Source organism: Erpetoichthys calabaricus, chromosome 2 (assembly GCF_900747795.2).
Source record: "Erpetoichthys calabaricus chromosome 2, fErpCal1.3, whole genome shotgun sequence".
Taxonomy (NCBI): domain Eukaryota; kingdom Metazoa; phylum Chordata; class Cladistia; order Polypteriformes; family Polypteridae; genus Erpetoichthys; species Erpetoichthys calabaricus.
Window position 1 is genome coordinate 160691933 of NC_041395.2, and position 25301 is coordinate 160717233.

Sequence of the window (25301 nt, forward strand, 5' to 3'; positions counted from 1 at the left end):
CTTAGCTGTTTCTTTCCCAAAGTCCACACTCGACCTCCTTGTCTTGCTGACACTCAGGAGTAGAATGTTGTCCTGACACCAGTGTGACACGCACACTCCACTTCATCCAGGTAAGCCTGCTTGTTGTAAGAGATCAGGCCTACCCCAGCGGTGTCATCATGAAACGTAACAGTCAGTGTATTTACGTGCAACACATAATCAATCGGATTAAGGTTAATAGCCCAGTTAAAACAGAAACCTGGTTTCTTACTAATCCATATTTACGTGTAAGTAATCGTCTGGAGTTAAACATCCTCATTAGCCACCAATAATCTGAGAACAAGCGTGACGCCCGTGATAATTTTGTTGTGTTTTATAAATATATTTTGTCAAATTGACGCTTTATTTAGAGGTTTCCATTACCGGATTACACGCAGCAAACTCTTTTCTGATTGGCTCTGCGATTGAGTTCTGCAAAGGTGGGCTGTACCTGTCTGTGTGCTTATTGCCTTACATTAAGTGCTGCTGGAATAATAATGATGTTGGTACTTACCTTATTAAAGTGAAAATATTACATTAGGTTACTTGTTACTTTAAAAGATTACTTAATAGACATTACATTTTAACATGTTATCCAACTGTTCTCTGGATTGCGTTGCTGAATCTAGCACTGAACGTTCATCTTATTAACATATATTTAGCGATTTCTGAAATTCCGAGACAGCATTCTTCAGTCAGGAGAAAGACTAATGCAATCGGCCAAAAATTTGCTTCTGGAAATGTACTTTTTGGATGCTTCTACCCATGGCTGCTAAGAGTGTGCAAAGCAAACATATGCATGGGCTGACAGAGTGCAACAGACATGTGCAAACTACAAAATCCTTAACTAGAATCATGGTTATGAGTTTACATGGCCATATAGCCAGGTTACTCTCAGAGAAATCTACCTCTGTTAATTAGGTTTCTCAATGGCCAATCATCTGATTTCTGTAAATGGAGTAAGGGTTTATGTGGCATTTTAGAACTCTGTTTTCTATGAATATTCAGCTTAGTGAAGTGCATGTAAAGGAGCCTAATAATGTTAGAGTCCTGTGTAGCCATGCAGTTGTGTGTAGAGGGAGTACAGCAGAGGACTCGTAACGCAGCCCAGTGGAGCACCTGTGTTGAGAGTGAGGGATGAAGAAGTGAGGCAACCCACTTACGTCACTGGGGTCTGCCTGTCAGGAAGTTAGGAACCCAGCTGCACAATGAAATGCTCAGATGCAGGTTCCTGATCTTGGTGATGAGCTAGGAGGGGATTGTTGTTAAATGTAGAACTATAGTCTATAAGTAGCATTTGCACATAACATCTCTCTTGTTCTTCAGATGGGAAAGTACTATATGAAGGATCAACGTGATTGTATCTTTTTTTGGATCTTCTGGACTAATATGCAGACCGTAATAGATCCAGCTCTTTTGGCAGAGAAGAGCATACATAATTCAGGACAAGCCTCTTGAAACACTTCAATGCTATAGACGTTAGTGCGATTGGATGAAAGTCACTCAGACAGGTTGGATGTGATTTCTTAGGTATAATGACAATGGTGGATCATTTAAAGCATGTTAGAAAGATTAAATATTACTGTGGACACTGGTGCAAACTGGTTAGCACTAATCTTGAAAACACATCCTGGAATGCTGTTTGGACCTGCTGCCTTCTTGGTTTTCACGTTCCTGGAGTCTCTTATTGTGTCATGTTCTGATAAAGTGAGCACTATTCTCCCAGAGTAGATGTGTTGGATCGCCAGCAGATAGAGGTTGGCACCCACCATTGTAGAATTAGTTATTTTATAGTTCTCCTTCTATTAAAGTATTACAAATCCACCTTGTCCATACTTCTAGACCAGGAGTCCTGAGTTGTACAATTTGTTTAGTGTGTCATGAGTGGTTACCCAAGGTTTCTGTTTTGGGTATGTCTTGATGATGACTTTTGTTGTGGTTTTGTTTGAGAAGTCCAATATAAGAAGATACAGCTTCTGTAAACACATTGATGTTGGCATCAGAGCTCCACCTGAACATTTCCCAGGCAGCACCATTCAGCATATCCTGGAAGTCGGCCTCTGGTCTGTCCAATGTGCTACCTCATGTGTGACTACAGCTTCCTCCTTTAACTTCTGTTTTTATCTGGACTACTGTAAAGAAAGATGGGGAAATGGTTGGAGCTGAATAAGAGTCTGTGCTTTGTAGCGGTCTTTATATGGAGTATACCAATGGTGCAGCATCCTGTCCCTTCTGGGAGAAGTTTGGCATTACTGTTTTAAAACTAACCTTGTTCAATTTGTCTGCATTAACAAGGGGAGCATCCAGCCTGTCACTCTGGTGACGACCAGAACACACAGTTCCTCTAGGCCGTGTTGGTGTCCACCTGAGGTAGAATATTCATGGCTGTGACGGGAAGATAAATGTTCTGCTGTTTGATCATCAGGAACTTAAGATCGGGCGAGCAATAGCATGATAAGACTTTTACGTTCCTGCTGCCCCAGCAGTTGTTGACCATGAGACACATACTGTACCTCCATCTTTCAATTTTTCACACTCCTCTGTTCAACCCCTATATGAAGAGATTCAGCAACCTGAATAGCTTGATCCGGTACTGTCCGACTCAGCCATGTCTCGCTGGAACTTCATTCGTGTGCTTTGATGTAACTGAGCTTATTCCCCAGCGACTGGACATTGGGTAGTAGGATGCTGAGTAGCTGTGGTTAGTATGTTTGGGACTTCAGCCTGTTTTGCTTTGTTAAAATGTGAAATTGGATGGAATAAAAACCTGTAGCCATGGAAGTCCTGCCTTTAAAAACCACTGACTTACACCATCCAGCTGTGGCCCCTTGAGGGTGCTATACCAGTCCTGATGTGTTCATAGCAGCTTTCTTAATTACTGCTGGGTGTGTTTTATAATGGCAAGTAAATGGAGCATCTGCAATTTCAATAACCAGAATAAAAGACATGGGCCATTAGGTTCTTACAATTATAAAGCATCGTTCAGGTCCATATTCTGCAACTTTGTTTATAATGGCATGAGAGAGTGGTACCATGTTGGTTAGTTGTGCAAATAAGACAAAGTGTACTCTGCATGTAACAACACTACTAGTACTAGACTGTCATGATGAGGAGAGTGCAGAGTCCACTTGGTCCACAGGCCTTCCTCATAAGTCAGTTACCCAGGCTGTGTCATTAGTTATAAAGCTCTAAATTTCATTTGCCACATCTCTGCCCAAATTTGCTTTCATACAACTCTGATGATCAGCTGAAGATTAGGCAAAAGTACAGTAGACGGATTCCCAAACTGAAATTTAGTTAGTTAGGTCTGTAAATATTTGGACAGAGTCAACTTTTTTCTAATTTTGGTTCTGTTCATTACCACAATGAATTTTAAATGAAACAACTCGGATGCAGTTGAAGTGCAGACTTTCAGCTTTAATTCAGTGGGGTGAACAAAACAATTGCATAAAAATGTGAGGCAACTAAAGCATTTTTTTAACACAATCCCTTCATTTTAGGGGCTCAAAAGTAATTGGAAAAATTAAATAACTGGAAATAAAATGTTCATTTCTAATACTTGTTTGAAAACCCTTTGCTGGCAATGACAGCCTGAAATCTTGAACTCATGGACATCACCAGATGCTGGGTTTCCTCCTTTTTAATGCTCTGCCATGCCTTTACTGCAGCGGCTTTCAGTTGCTGTTTGTTTGTGGGCCTTTCTGTCTGAAGTTTAGTCTTCAACAAGTGAAATGCATGCTCAATTGGGTTAAGATCAGGTGACTGACTTGGTCATTCAAGAGTTTTCCACCTCTTTGCTTTAATAAACTCCTGGGTTGCTTTGGCTGTATGTTTTGGGTCATTGTCCATCTGTATCATGAAACGCCGCCCAATCAATTTGACTGCATTTAGCTGGATTTGAGCAGACAGTATGTCTCTGAACACCTCAGAATTCATTCGGCTGCTTCTGTCCTGTGTCACATCATCAATAAACACTAGTGTCCCAGTGCCACTGGTAGCCATGCACGCCCAAGTCATCACACTGCCTCCACCGTGTTTTACAGATGTGGTATGCTTTGGATAATGAGGTGTTCCACGCCTTCTCCATATTTTTTTTCTTGCCATCATTCTGCTAGAGGTTGATCTTGGTTTCATCTGTCCAAAGAATGTTTTTCCAGAACTGTGCTGGCTTTTTTAGATGTTCTTTAGCAAAGTCCAATCTAATCTTTCTATTCTTGAGGCTTATGAGTGGCTTGCACCTTGCAGTGCACCCTCTATTTACTTTCATGCAGTCTTCTCTTTATGGTAGACTTGGTTATCGATACACCTACCCCCTGGAGAGTGTTGTTCACTTGGTTGGCTGTTGTGAAGGGGTTTCTCTTCACCATGGAAAGGATTCTGCGATCATCCACCACTGTGGTCTTCCGTGGCCGTCCAGGTCTTTTTGCGTTGCTGAGTTCACCAGTGCTTGCTTTCTTTCTCAGGATGTACCAAACCGTAGATTTTGTCACTTGTAATATTGTATTTTTTGGATGGGTTTTTTCTGTTTTCGCAGCTTAAGGATGGCTTCTTTGACCTGCGTGGAGAGCTCCTTTGACCGCATGTTGTCTGTTCACAGCAAAATCTTCCACATGCAAGCACCACACCTCAAATCAACTCCAGGCCTTTTGTCTGATTAATTGATAATGACATAACGACGGACTTGCCCACACCTGCCCATGAAATAGCCTTCGAGTCAATTATCCAATTACTTTTGAGCCCCTGAAATGAAGGGATTGTGTTAAAAAAATGCTTTAGTTGCCTCACATTTTTATTCAATCGTTTTGTTCAGCCCACTGAATTAAAGCTGAAAGTCTGCACTTCAACTACATCTGAGTTGTTTCATTTAAAATTCATTGTGGTAATGTACAGAACCAAAATTAGAAAAAAGTTGTCCAAATATTTTTGGACCTAACTGTACATTTTTGTCCAAACAACATTTTCTAATGAAAAAGACTCCACCTTTTAGCCAATTCTGTAATTCTAAAAAACAAAATTGAAGCAAAAGTTAGAAATAAAAGGCAATAAAGCATAATTTATATCAAAAAATATATCCATATTGAAGTATAGCAACTTCCTCTTGAAACCCCACTTCAGACACCATAAACTAAAGGAAATGTTAAGCTACGTTACTTAATTATCAAATAAGAGGTCTTTATTACAGTACATCAATGGGTTCAAATCTTCTCTTTTGTAAAATTTAACCTGATGCTGTCAGATTTCTTACAAAGTAAAAACCTACAATGTTCCCTTCCTAAAAAAAAAAAAAAATGAAGGAATCAAATGCTACGAGTTTTTTTTTTTTTATATAAAATGTTTATTCAGGGAAACTTCTATTACATTATCAGCTATGACAGTATATTTACAGTGAGATATTCCTCTTCCTCCTATGATCACAGAGGGATGTTCGCATGCTTTTTCCATGGATTAGTTTGACATTTGTTCACAAGCACTTCCAGGTCTCTGCAGATGCGCATTCGGGTGCTGGATGGCTGAATTATATCATCAACAAAACCTGAAGAATTTGAAAGTAGACAACATTACAATGCATTTCTGAAAAAGCAGTTTATATTACTCAGTTGCATGTTGCATTCCTGTAACCTTTAACCATAATGTTGGGGTAAAGTAACACTGGCGTCATTTACTGAAAAAACTTGTGGCACTTGCATAGTTTAAAAAACAGCAGCATTGGGTTGTACATTTTTAATTTCAAATCTCAACTGAGACGTCAACCTTGTATTTTGGCAACTTTGCTTTTGCAGCCGCACAGGCCACTTTCCCGCATAGACATGCTTTAAACAGCTCTAGCAAGTTCCACTGAAAACTGCATGGCCATTTATTATTGAATAAGCAAATACTGCCAATGCACAAATTGGGCATGAGACGTAATTTTGTTGAATGGAATTTCATGATACAAAAATACTGCCGATACAAAATGTGGCCTTATATCGTGTATCATATAGCATTACCTCATGTCTGAAATAAAACCATGAAGACAATTGAAACTCTCTTATTGAAAGAAGAGGATTTAAAAAAAAAAAAATCTCACTGAATAACTATAACGAAGGTATAACATCGCAAATAAAGTACACTTTGGCAGAACCATTAGTAACTGTGTATAGAATGGTGTGCACCGACATCATTATAGATGACAGTGGGCTGTGACTGCAGGTTATGCACGTCACAGACACACTTAATTCAGTGAGTCACGTCCACAGACGAGGACGGTAAATCACAATCTAGTTTCATAAACTCACAACTGCATCCACAGGCTTGACTTCAAATTTAAATATTAGAACAGGCGAAGCACCAATGTTATTATACTGCCACAGCTCTCCTGAGATATTCAAATGCTACTGAGCGCGGAGGCTGTAGGTAGTGTAGCTCTCATGAACTGTGGATGTGAGAACAAGTACTCAACACTCCACCACGGAGGAGATAAAGTGCCACAGGAATGAACAATAGCAGATGATCGAAGTTGGCATTTTTCTGGAGTCTTCACACGTGAGGAAGTAGATAACCTCCCAGCGGTAACAGGGACTCTTACGGAGGTACAGAGTGATTTAGAAATTGTAGAGGGATACATATTTCTCAGATTAAATAGGCTAAAATCAAACAAATCACCAGGACCAGGTAATATCTACACTCTAATTCTCAAGGAGATTAGTGAGTACATATATAAACCTTTGACACATATTTTTAGGCTGTCATTGTGCACTGGGGAAATTCCAAAAGGACTGGAAAATGGCAAATATTAACCAGTTACTTAAAATGTGTAGTCGGGCAGATGCAATCAACTATAGGAAAGTAATCTTAAAATATAATCACAGGTAAATTAATGGAAGGCATTATTAAGGAAAAGATTGAGGAACACAGGGCAAGAACAGGAGTTTTACTGAACAGTCTGTATTGGTTCAGAAGCGGTGGTGGGAGTTCAGGGTGTTGTGTGTAGATGGGTACAGAATTGGTAAAAAGACACGATGCAGAGGGTTACAGGGTGAGAAACCCTGTCAGAATTGGCTGATGTTAGGAGTGTAGTTCCACATGGGAAAGTGATAGGGATGCTGCTGTTTTTAATATACATAAATAATTTGGATGGGAACAGAAGGAACAAGCTGGTTAAGTTTGCAGAAGTCATCAAGCTTAGATAGACTGGCAGATAATCTGAAATCCACTGAATCATTACAGAGGGACTCGGGCAGCATACAGGCTTCGGCAGATGTATGGCCGATAAAATTTAATGTATATAAATGTAAAGTATTACATGTAGGAAGTAAAAATGCTAGGTTTAAACATTGGGAGGTCTAAAAATCAAAAGTACACCTTATGAGAAGAATTGAGTCGTCGTAGTGGACTCCACATTATCAACTGCCAGACAGTGTTCAGACGCCATTAAGAAGGCTAACAGAATGTTAGGTTATATAGCAGATGTGTGGAGTTCAAGTCCAAGGAGGTTCTGCTCAGGCTTTATAACACACTGGTGAGGCCTCATCTGGAGTACTATGTGCAGCTTTGGTCTCCAGGCTACAAAAAGGACATAGCAGCGCTGGAAAAGGTCCAGAGCACAGTGACTAGGCTGATTCCAGGGTTACATGAGTTGAATTATGAGGAAAGATTAAAAGAGCTGAGCCGTTCAAGCAAAAGGAGATTAACAGGTGACATGACTGAAGTGTTTAAAATTATGAAGGAAATTAGTACAGTGGATTGCAACTTCTACTTTAAAATGAGTTCATCAAGAACACAGGGACACAGTTGTTAACTTGTTAAGGTAATTTTCGAGCAAACATTAGCAAGTTTTTCTTCACAGAGAGAACCGCAGACACACAGAACAAGCTACCAAGTAGTGTGGCAGACGGTAAGACTTTCAAAACACGACTTGATGGTATTTTAGAAGAATTAAGAGGATAGGAACAGTGCGCTTTGTTGGACTGAATTGCCTGTTCTCGTCTGAATTTTTCTAATGTTGTAACATCTTGAGAATATTGTCTAACTCACAATATGAATTGTACCATGGAAAAAGTGTATTGTCTCATATCTACATGACATACTCCACCCCACCCCACTGGATTTGGTGCAGTCCAGTCTTGTATTTGCAATATTTTTACAACACTGCCTTCATTTTTGTTGAATCTTTTATGACAAGCTCAAAAGCACAACATCCATTTTCCTCACCTTTTGGGACACAAAGAACTTACGTTTAACCCAGCAACTTTGTTCACATCCCTGGATGGTCTGCCATAAGGCATGAAACCCAAGCTCTAGGTGCCCTGAAGTAGTCACTAAAAATCCATACCTCTCACGGCCGCAGGGAAAGGATTTGCAAATGTCTCAACATATTCTGCTTCAGCCTCTGCTTGGTTTTCTTTACCTCTGAAAATGATTTGTACAGCACCCTGGGAATAATAAAAAAATATTTGGAACACATGAATTTTATTAACATAAGCACTGATATAATCAAAGAAGAAAAAAAAAAAAACGGTTTTGCTTAACCACAGCTAAAGATCTATCTGCAAGCTATAACACCCCCTCAGAAGGCAAAGAAAAATCACTTTACATTTTTATACTTTCACTCTAATTTGCCTAAGCACAAATTTTCAACCAACTCCAGTCATAATTGTGCTAATAAAGGGGCAACAGCAGCTGGAAAAACATCAATTTTACCCTTTGTCAAATTAACTCTTATAAACATAAAAATGATTTTTTTCACACAGTCTGATTTAATTGTATTGACTGGTTTATGAATCAAAGGCCAAACTATCCCATTTAATAGAACAATCCTTATCATAAGCTGACTAAGACATACTGCAGAACAAAAACAGGCAGCAATCCACATGTCCTCCGTTAAGTACTTTACCTTTGCACCCATGACAGCTACTTCTGCGGATGGCCAGGCGTAATTCACATCTCCCCTCAGATGTTTGGAGCTCATAACATCATAAGCGCCACCATAGGCCTATGTGAAACAGAGTAGCATCACCCAAAACAAACCATGACGACTTCAGTTCACGTTAAATTGAATTCACATTTCAGCAGTGTATATATATTATTGAGTTAAAGGCTGACTGGCCACACCAATGAAGAAAAAAATAAAAACCAACAACTCCCCTAACACACAGGTTATGTTTCTGTAAAAATTTGAAAAGAACGTGATTTCCTGCTTAAATTTTAGCATCAGTGGATCAGGTGCCTGTATTTGCAGCATCAGTTACAACCTAGAGGTCAGTCCACCATGTGGTCTCATGTGCTGTGTGGACACTGAGCTGCCCAGCTAGACGGTCAACACAGAGCACAGTCTCTCAGGAGAGGCTCTCTGCACACTCCGAACTATACAAATTTTACTTTCTAAGTTAAAATAAGAAACCTATAAGTACAGTATATAGACTCTGGTTCAATTAATAATCTTTAAATTACAAGTTTAAATGTGCATGTAGAGAAAAGGTAACGAGATAGCACAGTGCACACATTACTTTTATTAACCCACTGTAAATGTTAGTGCGATTTACGATGAGCTGAATATATAATAAATATAAACCAGTAACGGCACACTGCACAATAACGTGCAGTGAATACACTTGACTTGAGCATTCATAGTTTTCATGCTCTCTCTGTATGTTTAGCATTCGTTTGCTCAGAGGTTGATGTGCTTGCGACTCCCTGAGCAGCTCTTCTTTTCTCCACTCTAGCGTCCCACTTCTTCTCTTCTTTCACTGGCATCTTTTCATATTAAAACTGATTAAGTCAGTGTTTGTGTTGCAATTACTTAGTATGTTTTCTTTAATTTTTCACTTAAGCTGGCACTTAAGTCTTCAATATGCCTCAAGAATACTTTAAGATTTGAAGAGACAGGGGAAGTGACGGCAAAGGTGGTAGGGATGAGAATGGCGCCCATACACATGCGCCGCATGGTCGCCCTGCTGACCGCTGCCGGGAGTTCATTCTATAATAAAATAAAATAAAAATAAAAAGGAATAACCTTAGAGGTCAATCATCACCACAAAAGCAGATAGTAGATATCACGTAGTATATGTATACCAAATTTCAGGTCGATAGGTCAAATGGATTACGAGCTACTGGTCATTTAAAATCCTGGACAGACAAACAGCCAGCCACGGTAGCATATTATATAAGGAGATTTTTGTATGTATTGTATACATTTTTATATATAGTGGTATGTATATCTTATTTATATAATCATGTTTAATACTTGCAGTGGTATTATGTTGCATGCAATTTCTGCGAGAAAAAAAAAAAAAAAAAGGTACACAGCTGCCTTGCTTTCTTTCTTTCATTCATTCATTCATTCATTCATCAAAATGTATTTTCTTGATTACAGAGGCCAGAACCTTATGTGAAAGCCCAGGGCCATGGGAGGAACCAGGTCAGAATGGGATGTCTTCCCACTGCACAGAAGAGGTACTCATATTTCATCATTTGGAGTCTTAAATGGTCACCACAAACCTGTTATCTGGAATGTACAATAAAGTGAAGAGTATCCTAGTAAAATAACTGGAGCAAGCTCTACTCCGGTCACTGTGTCAATTTAATTCACAAAAGCACCACATCAGGTCTGTGCCCTTCAGCCCACTGGTGGAGAGTGCACACCGCCATCTTACCGAGAGCTAGCAGTCCAGCTTGCTCACATAGCCAGATCCATGAATGTTCATGGGGGTTTATATAATATCAAAGTTGCATTCAAAGAGCTCTATTATCAGGACCTAAAGGAAAACAATTCTGTGATGGTTGGCTTGTGATATCCACATGCACTACCACAACAATATTAAATAGTTATTGATTATTCACTTAAAAAAATACAACCTTTACCTTGCGTGTGATAATTGTAATTTTTGGCACAGTAGCCTCAGCAAAAGCAAAAAGTAGCTTAGCTCCATGTCGGATGATGCCTCCATATTCTTGTGCTGTTCCTGAAAGTCATGATAACGTACAGTCAGAGGTCAACTACAGAAATGGAGAGGGCACTGACTCTGCCAAAGCAGAATTAATCTTTACTGACTCATTGTGCAATGCACAGCATAAAAGTGGAACAGGGTGCTAATTTAAGAACAAGCATGCAGCCGAGACGTGAAGAATGGGGGCCACCTAAGCCAGAGAACTGTATAATCAGCATTGCATGGGGATATTGTTCATCTGCTTTGTTACAGATTAGTTAAAAGCATGTAAGCATCGTATTTTGTGAAACCAAACAGTTCAGTTTCTACACATAAAACCAATTTAGTGAAGTTGATCAGTATGGGAAATAAAATGTTCATAGTCCTAAACTAAAAATCACCGGACACCCATGCTAACAAATGTCAGTCGATTTAATAAAAAGAAAAAAATCACCCTAAACAGTGGTGGACAGTCATGGATTTTAATTAAAAAAAACATTTTAATTTCATTAACTATCTTTTTTTAAACAAACAAAACAAAAAAAACACACACATTCTGTAGTAATCTAAAAATAACAAAAGGTTATGTGTTTAAAAAAAAAACATTTCCTAGGTGTAATTATTGAGCTGCTTTGGGCATCACTTATATATATATATATATATATATATATATGTAAGAGGAGCAAGTGACTGACTCGGAGATCTGGAATTTTTCACCAATGTGAACGGCATAATTCAAATTATCCTGATGGATGGACTTGGCCATCTTTAGAGCTATGCCAGCCCCTAGAGGAGCCCGAACACAATGATTTCAATGAATGTGCTGTTGTACATATGACTGGAGGTAAAGCAGTGGGAAGTGAATGAGACTAGACAAAAGCTTAAAACAAAAGGCTAATGCAAAAAAAGCATGAGCAAACGAATATTTTTCTACTTCAATGTAGAAAGAATACTCAAAAATTGGTTAAATAGATCTGGCCTAATATAAGCCAATACACAAGAGAAAAGAAAAAGTCATGTAAAATGGTTGTGGCTGTTTTTGTAAATAGGTGCATTTACCAAAAAAAACTCTTCTTTGCTTACCTGGAAGAAACCCTGGCACATCAACAAAGGTTATGATAGGTATATTGAAGGCGTCACAGAACCGAACAAAACGAGCACCTTTCACAGAAGAGTTGATGTCCAAACAACCTGAAATGTAGTCCACAGTTTATAGTAAATAACTTTTTGCACACACTGCTTATCATGTGACCCTAAGATCCCATTACATCTTACCCATCTCTTCTCATTCGACAACCTTGCCCATTTTATAATTTTTCACCAAAGCCAAATAATTAGGCAGCAATCGATCTATCAGTGCAATTCATAATATGGCTATGTGAGGTCTTAAAAAGTTCATATTGTCATTTCAAAACATTGATGATTTATGATACCATCATTTGCTCACACTCGGAGAGATGTTTGTAGATAAGAAATAATTAGCTGCTCTACCAATGTACCATGAAAAGCTCCTACACTGGGCAGTGGGACGGGAAATGAGTGCAGGCGTTTTAGCTAGGGACACGAGAGTTAATTTTGTTGTCTCACAGATTGCTGCAACTCAGCAAAATGTAGTGGTAATTGGTAAAATAATTGTGATAATTGTAAGGCTATTCATTCTTCGTTCATTTGAAATTGCTACAAATCACAATGCTGTACTGCCACGAAACTAAAATTAGATCTTCCTCATAAAATGGATTTGAATAAATGTCTACCAACAGGAAATTAGAAGTTATTAATTACTTTAACTCAAACACAATTTCTCCAGATGTTCTCCTTCTACCAGAAGTTAGAGAAAAAAAAGATTGTATTTCATTTTGCTTCACCGTGGCTGAGCTATAGCACATATTTTGCCTTTTCTTATCATGTACAAATGACATGCCACAAAAAATGCATTACAAGGAGTGTTGATTGGTATTGTGAGTTTGATGTGCACGCAGGAGGACAACAGCCCTGACTGAAAAAAAATAATAATAATAAAAAAAAAAGGCCTACTTTGATCTATAGTGTAATTGGTTTATTTCAGATTTATTCTCTTATATGCAGTGCTTGAAGCTAAACCAAACTCCGGGCAGTAATCTGTTTAGTTAGCGTCTTGTTCCTCCTTCCATTTCATTGTTATTTTTTACACAACGGGGCAGTGCCATTCCTTTAGAAGTCGTAGCACAGGCATATTGGTATACTGTATTATATTGAAGGGAGTGGGGATCCCATGAAGCATCGCATTCTGCTGGTACTGGTGCACATCAAGCAACACACGCAAGACCAAACAAGTGCCACTTTGCCGCTACTTTCCTTGTCCAGTGCCTAAAACTGACTACATTGGTTATGTAAAACACAACAGCACAAGGACAGCCTCCAGCTGACCCACAACCCTGCCCAGGGTAAGAGAGTTAGGAAAACAGATGGTGAAGTCATAATATTGTAACGTTGCTGACAAGTTGCATTAGTCTGAGGACTGGTCATCCACCGTTGAGGCAGACATTCCATCGTGCAAATGAGCAACTTCAGAAGACCCTTAAAAACGGTCAAAAAAACCCAAAAAACACCAACTGTGACATTGAACAGTCATATTAAGGAGAGCATTGTAAAGAACAAGAAGCAATGCACCACAGCAGCTCTTCACACTCATCAGGCACACTCCTGCAGCGATTAGATGTGTGGAGGTAAGGTGAAAACAGGAGACAGCTACAGTTTGCTGCTTTGGCTCCAAACATTTGCAGAAATATTTCTCAATCAACAATGTATATTTACATCAACCATCCAATCAGCAACGGACGATATCTACCATTGGCTCAATCCTAGTTCACAACAAAACATTTTTTACAATGGGTAGTACACATTGACTTAGTTTTGTACACATATGTGGAAGACAATGGCTAAACAAACAAACAATATGCTAATACCGTCTTTCATAAAGTCTTCCAAAATACACTGCAAATTGTGTTCTTCTATCTCTGTCTTTACCACAGAGCACACTTCAGTCACTATGTTTTCCTTGCAATTAAACACGTTTATAATATATAATTTCTAAGCAAAAGCAAATATTGAATTTACTTATGAATTACACAGTTTCATACAGCATTAGCATCACCAGTGGAGTTACCAAAGACTTCAAGATATTATACGTTACATACAGCTAAGAATGAGGAGTCAAGCAAAATGACACATTTTCTTCAGGTGAGATGTAAGGTAAGCTACTAGAAACTCATAAACTTCAAACATGAATTGTACTTCAAATCCCACTATGCATCTATTTGTATATTGACATATAAAGTTTAAACTCTGCTGTTGGAACTGAAAGAAAGCAGGCAAGAAAACTAGAAAAATTCATAGGATACCTATGGATAAAAGTGACTATACCAAGTAACTTATATTTTTTGATTAAAACACTTACCAGATGCTACTTTTGGCTGGTTTCCCACAATTCCAACAGTCCGACCATTCATTCTGGCAAATCCTACAACAATATTCTTTGCATAGTTGGGCATAATTTCAAAGAAATCCCTCTCATCAGCAATCTACAAAGACAAAGTACACTTTAACTTTCAACAGTGATCCCCAATTTTAAAGATTAAAAACCACAGAACACAGCATCGTAACAGAAAGCACAGACTAAATTTACTTACACCATGAATAATGTCTAGCATATCGTAAGCTTTTGTGGATTCAAATGGCACCACAGTATCCAAGCCAGGAACAAGACGGTCACTAAAAAACACACAGAACACAATTTTGCAGTTAGTATGAGCCAGCCAGTGCAAGTAGAACAGGGATCATCAAATAGTCTAAGAATTTGTTCCCATGTCAAATCTAAATACTCTATTGGCAAGGCCAGGCCCCCTCAACACCTCACACTCTAACAGACAATCTCCCCAGTTCACTCCACATCACAAACTCTAGGTTCGGTCAGTCAAATTTACATCAACAGGTGATAAGAAATTGGGCAGCACAGTGGCATAGTGGTAGCACTGCTGCCTCACAGTAAAGATGCCACGGTTCACATCCCAGGCCCTCCCCATGTAAAGTTTGCGTGTTCTCCCAGTGTCCCCATGGGTTTCCTCCCACAGTCCAAAGACAGGCAGGTTAGATGGACTGGCAACGCTAAATTGGCCCTAGTGTGAGTCTGTGCATATGAGTTCACCCTGCGTTGGGACTGGCGCCTTGTCCAGCACCCTATACTTGCTAGGACAGGCTCTCATCCCCCTCCCATGACCCTGCTCATGATTTACCAGACTTGGAAAATGGCATGATATGGAATCATCAAGCATATGTTGCACAGAATTCATTCTGGGGTTCTTATCAAATTCCTTTGCCCCTTTTGTAAATCCACAACAGTTGCACACATGTATGTAGCTTTCGTTTATTAGCCAGGAAATATTCTAAATTCATGTAGCAATTTATGCATCAAAAATATCTAAATGTCCTAAAAGAAAACCTGATATAGAGATATACATTATTATTTAAATGATAAATGGATTGGAAAGTATGCATTTATAAAGCCATCATTCGGAAATACTCAGCCTACATATTGGAGCTTGGTAGTGTTAAATTGATGAATAACGCTACTCTATCTGTGAAGTGAGTACCTCTGTCAACTGCAACTGCTACACATTTTGTTCCTGTCTTGGTAAAGACTATCCAAAGTTAGGTGATGGATGGTGTCCGTTAGGCTGATCACTTGTCCCTGGCTATTAATGAATTGACAGACAACACAAATATGGCACACTGTGCTTACATCCGATACTCTGATAGAACAGAATTAACAAGTACAGGAAGCTAAAGGAGCAGCCAGAAGAGGCCGTTTTGTAATCCATACACAGTATATGCCGATTTTAAAACTACTTACACAAGGGGAAAAGTAATTAACAGTTATTATTTACCAGATCGTGTATAATAATATAAATGTGCACTCTCACCTTGGGTCATGACACTCCATTACTGGAGCAGGATCCTTGTTGCTGAGAGGTAAAAAGTTGAAAAATTCTCTCAGATTAAGCAAGGCCTCTACATCATTTTCAAATGCTCTATGAGCAACCCCTTAAAGAAAAACAACAACACATATTTCAGTATTAAGGGAATACACCAACAGAAATGGGCATAAATTCATCTCCCTTTAACAGCCTTCTCACAGCTTTAATTTGCTTGCTCTCCCCCACCTTCTCCAAAGGCCTGGACTGCATGGCTACTGTATTTAGTTGAAGGTGTGAATATTCGCCAGAGAATGCATTGTTCAAAACAAAACATGGACAGACAGAGGCTTCAGTTAAATCTGGTAAACACTACTATAAAAAGAAACCTGCAACTAATAACCCAAAATATTTTAAACAATTAGCCATGTTTACTAAATCTTTTTGGAAGCAGGAACGCACTGAAAAACAGGACAGGCCTTTCATTAAAAGCCATAAGCCTACTGTCCTTTTTACAGCTAATTAAATACTGGAGCTATTGTAAGAAAAAGTGTTTTGGTAGCCAAGAAGGCTAAATCCAGTTCATCACTAACCAGTACAGAGAGACCTTTTGACAATTTGCATTCTGATTTTAAAAAACCTCTAATGTTACTGTTAACAAAAATGGAACTTCTGAACTGGTAACCTAAATTAACATTAACACAACCAGTGAAGTCAGCCTACACAATTATACACTACTTATCATACAAATTCATTCAATTCATCAAGGACTATGAAATAGCTAGTAAATAAACAGCCCAATGCAAATTTTAAATAACACTTACTGTATGTGCTGTTTTGTCTAAACAGAAATAAGGTTTGACAATACCCCTAAACACACAATATTGTTTCTAAAACACTTTAGAAGCTAAAAGTGCTTTGTAGCAGAGTCGATAAGTAGTAAATAAGGGATGAAGTGGAATTTTCAGAATATACCTTTATGGTGTCACATATATAAGAGTAATGCCTTTCTAAAGAGCACGTTTTCAATTTGGTGATCTACCTGATACAGCCGTGTGGGTCTTTGCACCACCAAGCTCTTCCTGAGTTACATCCTCATTTGTAACAGACTTCACAACATCGGGACCAGTGATGAATAAGTACGATGTGTCCTGCATAAACAACAACAAACACAAAAATCAATTACTTTAACAGATGTACGTCCTATTACCACCTCCAAACTAACAATATACTAAAATTAGCTATTTGAAATTAATATTCAAGTAAATTAACTTAATATGCATTTTGTTACGCTGAAAAAAACCTTTCAAGTGACTTCTCACAAAATAATAAAGGAGACCTCATTACAGATAGATAATCCTTTATTTTTCACATGTGATGGGTGTATATTTGATCTGAACTACAATATTTCTTGCAAGTAATCTGGATAGTGCACATACGTGTCATTAATTTAATAAAACTTGTTTTCACACAAACTTAAATGATTCCAATGTTCAAATGTTAAGTAACATTACTGCACAATTCCGATTTAATATTCCCCATATTAATTGTTTCCTGCAGTATACTGTATATTTTTGGATGCTGTTATTGAAAATTTAGCAAACAATTGTTAAATCATATTTTAAAATTTTCCAAATGAATTTTGCAAGTGATCCAAATCCGATACGAGTATGCACAGATAACTACCCTAAATATGCCCTGCATGCACAAAATGAATAAAATAATTTGTCAGACAGATGCAAACTAATGCAGAGATACTGGTTACTGTGCTGCTTCACATTGTTCATGTGCAGGATGTCTGCAAATTCCTACGCTCGTGATTGCAAGGAAGAGAAATGGATAACTGAAATTGTTAGTTGTTGCTTTAAGTGTAGAAACCTTTGAATTAGAGTCAAGAGTAAGGACTGGCTGGAGCGAGAAGTTAGCAGTATTGAATGCAGTGTTAATCCTTTCTGAAAACGTATGTGTCTGTGTCATTTTTTGCTGATCACACTTCTCTGTCTTTTGAGTACAGCCTTTTGTACTCAAACCTCATAAACAATCAGGCTTTAGGCTCTCATGGATTAACAATAGTGCCATTGCTGTCAACATGGTAGCATTCATGAAAAAGAATAATATGAAACAAAAAGTGCAATATTTTCCACAAATTAAATATAACAAATCAAACCTGCCATAACTGGTAATTACAAAAATACCTGCAATAAAACAATTATTAGAAATGAGTGAATTCATACCTGTAGAAATGGCACCTGATGAATCATTCACAATTTGCTGCATTCAATACTTTTTTTTTTGTCTGTCCTTAAAAAAAATGCTCATAAATAGGGGTTCTACTGTATATAAATGACTGACAGCTTTTTCTGTACAGTACCTGCAGATAATTGCCTTATATCAGGTTTGCCTATCACAGATCTGGATTTTGAGTCTTTAGAAGAAAAAAAATTTGTGTTTTTAAAATAGACTTACTTTGGCGAGTCTGCTAGAATGATTGGGATTAGGGCTGGGTGATAAGGGTGCTCAGCAGGCTCCTGTCAATAATGGAGAATCCACTGCATCCACTGAACAGTGTCATCTCTAGACAGTGGAGCAGCTTCAGCGACAGACTGCTGTCACTGTCCTGCTCCACTGACAGACTGAGGAGATCGTTCCTCCGCCACACTATGCGACTCTTCAATTCCACCCGGGGGGGGGGGGGGTAAACGTTAACATTATTCAAAGTTATTGTCTGTTTTTGCCTGCATTGTTATCAATCTTTAATTTAATATTTTTTTTTGTACAGTATGCTGCTGCTGGAGTATGTGAATTTCCCCTTGGGATTAATAAAGTATCTATCTATCTATCTATCTATCTAAGGTAAAAAAATCTGTATCGATATACATCACAATACAAATCAAATCTATTTCTGACAAGCATAAAGGTTCCTATTTTACTCATAAGTGAGATGGGAAGATACCATAAGGCTAATTTTGGTTTAAATTTTACTTATTTTCTGTCAGAAGTTGAACACGACAAATGTACTGTGGAACATTATATGAATGTATTTCAAATAAACAAAATAGGTATATATAACAAACTAAAATCTTAATTATGACCAGTCAAAAGCTTCAAGTGTTACAGCAGAACACAAACAAAATGCACAATTAAATTCTTTGGTCAATTCAAAATAAATAAAATAGGTAATACAAATTAAAGTCTCAAATCTGACCAGTTAAAAGATTAAAAAGTTTTACAGGAGAACACACTACATTTGTTGGTTAACTCCAAATAAATAAAATCTTAAATCTTAAAGTAAAATCTTAGTTTAAAAAAAAAAAACAAAAACCTACTTCTATACTATAACCTTTCCTTATACAGATTCAAACTGCTTTAAATTCTTGGGAAACAAACCCAAAAATATACAGACAAAAAATTCTGTATAAATCCTCAGTAAAAATTCAAGCAGCTTTCAAATATAAACAAATGAGCGCATAAATAAAATTGACATATTCACTAAATTGTTGTCAAGTGCTATTTGCTTGCTATGATAAATGTGCTAACATACAGCGGACACAAGTCAGACATCTCAGGTTTAAAATCTCCACATGTGTGCAGTGGCTTAAAGTCAAACGGACATTCTTGCCAAACCTGTCAAAAGTAAGAACTAACGGTAAAAGTGAACCACAGAATAAATATGTGGATTTTGTTTGCAGGGATATAGGGCTTTACGACACCGTCTCCTTAGGGCCATATTCAACTTGTGCAATACCTTAAGCAAAATTAGAAAAAGTCTGAAGTTTAAAGAGATATTGCCCCATCTGACGACTGAATCGCAGCACCTGGTAGAAAAAGACAAAAACTGAGAAAGGACATGCTAGAGACCGTTAATGATTATGGGTGTGCTGTTACAACTGATATTTGGACCAAAAACTTTAAGAAAACCTCTTTAACTGCTACTATCCATTACATTAATGAGTGTTACGATCTTGTGTCAAGGGTGCTTTTTGCAACCCCATTTGAAGCAAACACGATTAAAACAGGTGGGGGAGGGGGGGAAATTGCACTTTACTGTCTAAAAAATGTAAATGTTTTCAGAATTGACTGTCCTACCAAGGAGTAAGCACGATCGCTGCTTTGCACAGCTACAGTACACCAGATTAAACTGCTTTTACACCACCAGTGATGGAGAAGGCACCCGAAGTTGCACAGCTTCTGGCTAGTGTAAGAAAGTTAGTCAGGTATTTTAAACATGCTGGGCAACAATGTAAGCTTATGAGGTCTGTGCTGAATTCAGTGTTGTAGCAATTTGACAATTGGCCACATCAAGAAAAAGATACAACTGTGGTCTCTTTTCTGAAACCGTTCAAAGATGAGATGACTGATTTAGAAGCAGATACTACTAAAAGAACAGAACTAACTCTTATCCACATGCTCTACAAAGTACCAACATTTCTCAGCATAAAGCTTATGTTTCTATAACAAGAAGAGATCTGTAATAATTGTGATTTAATGCAACTGTAATAAATCAAAGTGGGCAGGGAAGTTCACTGGTCAGCTGTTAGTAATGCCCTCTTTCATCTCGGTGCTTGCAAGTGGACAAGGAGATGCTTGTATGTTCAGTGTGCTTGTATTGATGAGCAAGAAGTACTGTGAGAAAGTGGGGAGTGTTTATTAAGCTACCAGTAATATGCTGACTAGAAAAGCTTATGTTTTAAGCTTACACTTAATATGTGCAACTACGGTCTGTGCTGGTTCCACATTTTTGTGGAATGAATAGCAATTATTAAGAGAGATCGTATTTTATTTCAATACAGAATAGTAATTGGTTGCAAAACTTTAATAAGACAACAAAAACAACATTTATTTATTTATATAGCACATTTTCATACAAAACAATGTAACTCAAAGTGAGATGAACAAAGAGAAAAAAAGACAAAATAAATAATTAAAATTAGGGAACACTAACACAGAGTAAAAGTAAGGTTCGATGCTGCTAATTTTTTTATCCTTTCTGTGGGGGGAAAAAAAAAAAAAAAAATGTGCGTCCTTGTGCTCAGAAATTATTAAAGTCCCATTAAAATACTACTAAAGCAGAATCGAAAAAAAAAAAAAGTGAAAAGGACAACTGGGTGAAAGAGGGTAAACCTTCAGCCACCTCCTTCTACAAGGTCATGTTAAATAGGTTTATCAACCATACATGATTTATTTCCATAAAGGAAGCAATTTGTTTCTGCGGGCGGGCGGGAGGTGTATGCGAGAGCAGGCAGGTACACTGTGGGAGTGAGTGGGCACAGATTTAAAAAAAATAAATAAAAATTAATTAAATCGGTCCCTAGCATACCTCGTGGCTGCTGTAGGACGTGTGCTACTGCCAGCTGCTGCTCCTATGATCAGTGCTGTGTGTGCCAACCTAACCAGACATGGCTGTAACTCTATTCCGGCCACATGATTGGTTCTGCGCAGTGCTACTCTCATTGTTGGCTTTTCAGGTTGTCTGTCAAAACATGGATGGAATGAGTTCTGCTGACATACTGACATAACTTTTCCTCGATAGAAATAAGACATTTCATGGTAATTATCTTTATTGTTTTAATCGCCCAGCTCTAACTGAGATCAATGTTATGGTATGGCTCAAACAATGGGCCTGTTAATTTCTTTTAGAACATTTGGGAATAATTCTGTATACAGTAAATTATGATATGTTATCAATGACCTTGTGTCCCAAAACAAAATAAAATACATGCACAATCATGAGAACAGGGGCTTTGGGGACAAGAAGCATCCTGTATTCATCCAATGTTTTTTTTGGGAGGCCGAAGAGAACAACCTAGATACCACCATCACCCAGAAACAAACCTAATGCAACCATGTAGTTTTTTTTTTTTTTTTTTTTTTAAAAAAACAACTGTATCTGAAAACATATAAAGTATTAATTTTAGTCTGAAGCTTTTCAGTTATATTGCCTTTTGTCTAACTGCTCTGAATAGGATGAAATCATTCTAGTATATAGACCCCAAAGTCACCTTGGACCTTGAAAGGAAGGCATCATGTATCTCTAAGTAACCTAATACAGGAGGATCTAATGACCAATTAATGGACCTACTTACATTCCATTAACATGTTATCAGCTATATGCTAAATATGCTTTTGTATATTCACTATAAAGGATGTGTATAACAAAGCAGCACAACCATGATAACTAACTGGCTGTATGATGTGCTCCAAAGGCATCTTTGTTAAATACATTTCTTGTGCTTATATATTGCTGGAGTCTAAGAAAACCTTTTTAGGCACAAGTGCTGAAGCAAACCAAGGATAAAGATTTTTCTCCAACACTACCATCTCATGAATGCAATTGCTGTTTGTTTTCTGCCATATATAATATCTAAGGTACAAAAATTAACATCACCTGCAGAAAGGATGTATGGAGATCTTTAGAGGTGGTTGGAGAATCGCTTTGAGTTTTATTGACGCTCAATACAGTAATCCCTCGCTATATCGCGCTTCGCCTTTCGCGGCTTCACTCCATCGCGGATTTTATATGTAAGCATATTTAAATATATATCGCAGATTTTTTGCTGGTTCGTGGATTTCTGCGGACAATGGATCTTTTAATTTCTTGTACATGCTTCCTCAGTTGGTTTGCCCAGTTGATTTCATACAAGGGACGCTATTGGCAGATGGCTGAGAAGCTACCCAACTTACTTTTCTCCCTCTCTTGCGCTGAGTTTCTCTGATCCTGACGTAGGGGGATTGAGCAGGGGGGCTGTTCGCAAACCTAGACGATACAGACGCTCGTCTAAAAATGCTGAAAGATTATCTTCACGTTGCTACCTTCTGTGTGCAGCTGCTTCGTGAAGCGACATGCTGCACGGTGCTTCGCATACTTAAAAGCTCGAAGGGCACGTATTGATTTTTCACTCTTTGTTTTTATCTGTCTCTCTATCTTTGTCTGCTCCTGACGGAGGGGGTGTGAGCTGCCGCCTTCAACAGCTTTGTGCCGCAGTGCTTCACATACTTAAAAGCCAAACAGCCCTATTGATTTGTTTGCTAGAGATTGTTTTCTCTATCTATGTGACATTCTCTGCTCCTGACTCGCACTCCTTTGAAGAGGAAGATATGTTTGCATTCTTTTAATTGTGAGACGGAACTGTCATCTCTGTCTTGTCATGGAGCACAGTTTAAACTTTTGAAAAAGAGACAAATGTTTGTTTGCAGTGTTTGAATAACGTTCCTGTCTCTCTACAACCTCCTGTGTTTCTGCGCAAATCTGTGACCCAAGCATGACAATATAAAAATAACCATATAAAACATATGGTTTCTACTTCGTGGATTTTCTTATTTCGCGGGTGGCTCTGGAACGCAACCCCCGCGATGGAGGAGGGATTACTGTACAATAATTAAAAGATGTTTGCATCTACATAGAGTAAACAAGATCCTACCATTTTCTGCATTTGTAGATGGCACCTAACAAAACATACTTAATGTGGGGGTTATGGGAAAGCTTTAGAATCATTTTGTTTAATACTAAATAGTTGTTTTTTGGGCTTAGTTTTAGTTACCTTGCACCTTACGATTCCCAACCCTTAATTGTCTATTTTAGTTTTAAACAGCTGGATTAAGGTTTTAACTGTTTTTAACTGTTGTAACGGTTAACCATTTTCTTAGCCAACCTTCAGTTAATGATGAGGTGTAAATGACAAAGGAATCACCAATCAACAGCTTGTACGCTCCAATTTACACTCGTGCATAGCCTTAATCCTGCAATTTTTACGCTTGTTTTATTTTCTTTATTGTACGTATAGTTCGTGGATGCAGCCGACTCGAATTGTAAGGATTTGGATTCATTTTTACGGACTTTTCCTTGACTGGGAACAATTGAATCTGTGGATCACGGTACGAGACCTATGAACATTTCTTTGTACCTTGGCGATCTAGGAGCCTCGGATGATCTGTTTCCTCGATTACAGTTGCTATGCTGGTCTGCTCTCGATTCATTTTATTGTGCTTTATGACTAAGAACTGATCTTGTTGGAACAAAAACGTGCAGCTTTCCAGAATGGTAATTGAGGACTCCTAATTTAGAGCCCTGTCTGTAGTTCTAAAGATCAAATTTATTCCAACGCAACATTTTAGAAAAAAAAATGTTGTGCACAAACAACTGCATAAATGATGTGGATTATGCAACACAAATAACATGTTTTTCAAGGAGGTTTTAATATTGTTGGCTGCTGCTCGGTTGTGGACCCCCACTACTTCCCACTGAGACTCTTTTTTTATGAGTAACTTATCTTCATGAAAGCAAGAGAATATTTTGTTATGGTTTAACATTACAAACAACACAGGGTAAGCAACAGACTAAAAATAAATAAAATAGAATCAGAATTAGGTGCAGTATGCCTTTAAGTTTGAACTCTCTCCTGTACACTCACTCTCTCCATTTTGAGCAACTGGAGTGACAAAATTGAAACTTCACTTTTACCTTATTGTGTTTTGGACAGCAGTTTGAAGAGAAGAACTTGTACCAGAAATGATAAAGTCAGCATTTTGTTAAGGAGTCAACTCTTAAGCTTCACTAAAGGCTAAAACTGGGAACTACCATTCAGTTGTAATATTATTCTTAATATTTATTTTTATAGGGACACCAAAGACCACTGCTTACTTTCACCATGAATGTGAAATCGGTCAAGGCTGGAGAATAAACAGCGCCACCAGCACAAGGCCCCATGATAAGCGAGATCTGAGGTACCACGCCCGAGACCAAAACATTTCTCTGAAGGGGAAAGAAAAAAAAAATAAAGTGCAAAATTAGAAGTCGTAAGAATCAGAGTAACAGCTACATACTACTTTTACAACCCCAATTCCAAAAAAGCTGGGACCTTGTGTAAAATGTAAATAAAAACATGCTGCAATGATTTGCAAATCTCATAAACCCATATTTTATTCACAATAGAACACATATCAAATGTTTAAACTGAGAAAATGTGCCATTTTAAGAAAAGAATAAGGTCATTTTTAATGGCAGTAACGCGTCTAAAAAAAGTTGGGACGGGGCAACAAAAGGCTGGAAAGTGGTACTAAAAAGAAACACCTGGAGGACTAATTATGTCAATTGACAACTGGTCAGGAACATGTTTGGGTATAATAATCTTAGAAAGGCAGAGTCTCTCAGAAGTAAAGATGGGCAGAGATTTACCAAACTGTTAAAAAAAAAATGCATTTGCAAATTGTGGAACAATTTCAGAGTAATGTACCTCAATGTATAATTGCGAAGACTTAAACAACTCATCATCTACAGTACATAATATCATGAAAAGATCCCAAAAATCTAGAGAAATCTCTGAGCAAGGGACAAGCCTGAAAATCAATATTGGACGCCCGTGATCTTCTGGCCATTAGGTAGCACTGCATTAAAAACAGGCATGATTCTGAAATGGAAATCACTGCATGGGCT

At 38.0% G+C, this 25301-nt stretch overlaps 1 protein-coding gene across 2 annotated transcripts in view; it reads right to left on the reverse strand.

Moving 5' to 3' along the window:
* Positions 1-5329: 5329 nt before the first annotated feature.
* pccb (propionyl-CoA carboxylase subunit beta) overlaps positions 5330-25301 on the reverse strand; it is a 34215-nt gene continuing 14243 nt past the window's right edge. The window contains exons 6-15 of one of the 2 annotated variants that reach the window (XM_028794703.2): positions 24510-24620; positions 16914-17022; positions 15881-16001; positions 14591-14672; positions 14359-14482; positions 12006-12113; positions 10858-10958; positions 8891-8989; positions 8330-8429; positions 5330-5551 (exon numbers count right to left, since the gene is read on the reverse strand). In XM_028794703.2, the coding sequence (XP_028650536.2) occupies positions 5430-5551; positions 8330-8429; positions 8891-8989; positions 10858-10958; positions 12006-12113; positions 14359-14482; positions 14591-14672; positions 15881-16001; positions 16914-17022; positions 24510-24620 (1077 nt within the window). In that variant the 3' untranslated portion in view covers positions 5330-5429. The remainder of the gene's footprint in view (positions 5552-8329; positions 8430-8890; positions 8990-10857; positions 10959-12005; positions 12114-14358; positions 14483-14590; positions 14673-15880; positions 16002-16913; positions 17023-24509; positions 24621-25301) is intronic. The other variant, XM_051923040.1, reaches the window with a different exon arrangement.